At 50.5% G+C, this 2,972-nt stretch overlaps 2 protein-coding genes across 2 annotated transcripts in view; both read left to right on the top strand.

Annotated features, from left to right (window-relative positions):
- Positions 1 to 1,273, top strand: part of EMH_0013740 (uncharacterized protein) — a gene marked incomplete at both ends in the record, with an annotated part of 6,979 nt that extends 5,706 nt beyond the window's left edge. Inside the window, one exon of the mRNA XM_013499913.1 lies at positions 940 to 1,273. Coding sequence (XP_013355367.1) covers positions 940 to 1,273 — 334 coding nt within the window. The remainder of the gene's footprint in view (positions 1 to 939) is intronic.
- Positions 1,274 to 2,128: 855 nt separating this feature from the next.
- Positions 2,129 to 2,972, top strand: part of EMH_0013730 (AT5g53800/MGN6_19, related) — a gene marked incomplete at both ends in the record, with an annotated part of 3,897 nt that continues 3,053 nt past the window's right edge. Inside the window, one exon of the mRNA XM_013499912.1 lies at positions 2,129 to 2,486. Coding sequence (XP_013355366.1) covers positions 2,129 to 2,486 — 358 coding nt within the window. The remainder of the gene's footprint in view (positions 2,487 to 2,972) is intronic.

The following is a 2,972-nucleotide window of genomic DNA, read 5'->3' as shown; positions in this document are numbered from 1 at the left end:
GCAGCAGAACCCAGAGCAGAAGCACAGCAGCAGCAGTTAAGGTGAGACAACAGCAGCAGCACCACCAGAAACAGCACTCGAACCAGCAGCAGCAGCAGCAACGGCAACAGCGACAGCAGCAGCAGAAAAACTAGCAGCAGCATCAGCAGCAGCAACAGCAGCATTCGCAGCAGCAGTATATACAGCAGCAACAGCACCCGCCCCAGCAACAACAACACCAACAAAACAACAACAAAACAGCAGCAGCAGCAACAGCAGCAGCAGCAGCAGCAGCAGCAGCAGCAGCAACAGCAGCAACAGCAGCAGGAGACCTGGAGCATGCGTTCAATAGCAGCAGCTTGAGTTTCTGCTGCTGCTTTGTCTGGGGGAGACAGGGCGATGTCTTTGGCTATATAAACAAAGGGGGGCAGCTCCTCCTCAGCAGCAAGCAAAGGCAACGCTCTGCAGCAGCACAAAAGGAGACACCTGCTGCTGCTGCTGCTGCTGCTGCTCCTGCTGCTGCTGCTGCTGCTGTTGCTGATGATGATGATGATGCTGCTGTTGGCTGCTTCTCTCACTCAAAAGGAGACAGAAAGAAACGAAAGGAGACAGAAGGGGACAAGAGGAGACAGAGGGAGACAAAAGGAGACAGAAGAAGGAGACAAGAGGAGACAAAAGGAGACAGAAAAAGGAGACAGAAAAAGGAGACAAAAGGAGACAGAAAAAGGAGACAAAAGGAGACAAAAGGAGACAAAAGGAGACAGACAAATTTACCTGTGTAGCTGTTTTTGTTTGAATTGCTCCCAGGCGGTCTTTATAAGAGAAGGGGCAGCAGAAAAGTGTCTCCTTTTGCTGCTGCTGCTGCTGCTGCTGCTGCTGCTGCTGCTGCTGTTCCTGCTGCTGCTGCTGCTGCTGCTGCTGTTCCTGCTGCTGCTGCTGCTGCTGCTGCTGTTGATGCAGAAACCCTCAGCAGCAAAACCACTACGAAGAGAGAAAGGAGACGAAGGTGTACAGGGAGGAGACAAAGGAGACAGAAGAGAAGAAGGAGACAAAAGAGACAAAGGAGACAGATGCTGAGCAGCAGGAGGAGACAGCAGAGACAACGGAGACACCACACGCAGCAGCCGCAGCCCCTGCAGCTGCTGCTGCCCCCTTAGAGACAAAGAAGAGACAGAACGAGAGGAGACAGAGAAAGAGGAGACAGAGAAAGAGGAGACAGAGAGAGAGGAGACAGCCCGCATGGCGAGAGGCTGCTAGCTGCAGCAGCAGCAGCAGCAGCAGCAGCAGTAACTAAAAAAAGAGAGAGATAAAGGAGAAGAGAAAGGAGACAAAGGAGGAGAGAAAGGAGACAGAAGAAAAAGGAGACAAAGAGACAAAGGAGACAGCTGGGTAGGGGATACAAGCCCCTGCTGCTGCGGAGCTGCCTATACACCCCAGCCCATAGCTGCTGCGTCTGTGTCTCTATGTTAATATAAACCCTAATAAAAACCCTAAACCCTAAACCCTAAACCCTAAACCCTAAACCCTAGACTAAACCCTAGAACACACAAACACCCCAGGTGTATGTACACCCCAAAACCCCACAGCTGCCGCCGCCAACAGCAACTGTCTCTCTAGCTAGCAGCAAGACAACAGCAGCAGGAGAAAACAACAAGCTGCTGCTGCTGCTGCAGCAGAAGAAAACAGCAGCAGCAGCAGCAGACTGCTGGGGCTGTGGGGCTGCATGCATGCAGACGTCAGCTGCATATACACCACAAATTCAAACACAAAAAATATATATATTATAATACTACTCTCGCTGCTGCTGCTGCTGCTGCTCCTCCTGCTGCAGCAGCGCCCCTGCAGGGCAAACAGCTATACTAGGCGCTGCCTCTACAGCAGCAGCAGCAGCAGCAGCAACAGCAGCAGCAGCAACAACAGCAGCAAAAGCAAGGCTACTTCTTCTTTCTATGTTTCTCTCTTCTCTCTTCGTGAGCTGAGGCCATCCGCGCTGCTGCTGCTGCTGCTGCTGCTGCTGTCTGCCAGCGAATCCCGAAGTTGCTGCGCCCTAGCAGCAGCGGCGGCAGCAACGTCTGCTGCAGCACAAGCTGCAGCAGCAGCAGCAGCAGCAGCAGCAACAGCAGCAGCAGCAGCTGTGACCCCAGGCAAGATGCCCGCGCGAGAGGACTCGGAGGAGGAGGAGGTGGTGGAGGTTTCTGCTGCTTCTGCTGCTGCTGCTGCTGCTGCTGCACCCGAAAGCAGAAAAAAACGAAAACGCCACCACAGCAGCAGCAGCAGCAGCAGCAGCAGCAGCAGCAGCAGCAGCGACTCTTCAGAGGACGAGAAACGCCGGTGGGTCTCCATGGCCGTTTTGTTTTTGCTGCTGCTTGTCTCTTGTCTCCTCGCAGCAACAGCAGCAACAGCAGCAGCAGCAGCAGCAGCAACAGCAGCAGCAACAGCAGCAGCAGCAACAGCAGCAGCAGCAACAGCAGCAGTAGCAACAGTAGCAGCAGCAAGAGTGGCAATTTGTTGGGGTGTATAGTCCCCCCTTTTCCTGATACTGCTATTTGTTTATCTTTTTACTTTTTTTTTATTTATGTTTTATTTTAATTTTTTTATTTATTTATCTTTGTTTTTATATTATTTATGCTTTGTATTTATTTATATTTTTATTTGTCTATGTGCTGCCTCGTGAAGGTGTTTATCTAAACCCTCGTAAACCCTAAACCCTCGTAAACCCTAAACCCTCGTAAACCCTAAACCCTCGTTTTTCTGCAGACGGAAGAAGGAGAAGACAGCGAAGAAATCGAAGAAGTCAAAGAAACACAAAAAACAGAAAAAAGATAAAAAAAAGAAAAAACGAGGAAAAGACGAAGCAGATGGTGCGTCAGGCTCTACATGGTTAAGGGTTTAGGGTTTAGGGTTTATTGTTTAGGGTTTAGGGTTTAGGATATATATATGAGGGTTTTTATTTTTTTTTTGTGTATCTAGATATGCCCCCACAACGAGAAGTG

Source organism: Eimeria mitis, genomic scaffold (assembly GCF_000499745.2).
Source record: "Eimeria mitis Houghton genomic scaffold, Emh_scaff481, whole genome shotgun sequence".
Lineage (NCBI taxonomy): Eukaryota > Apicomplexa > Conoidasida > Eucoccidiorida > Eimeriidae > Eimeria > Eimeria mitis.
The sequence above is the reverse complement of the archived record's forward strand: the minus strand, read 5'-3'. Positions and strand labels throughout refer to the sequence as shown.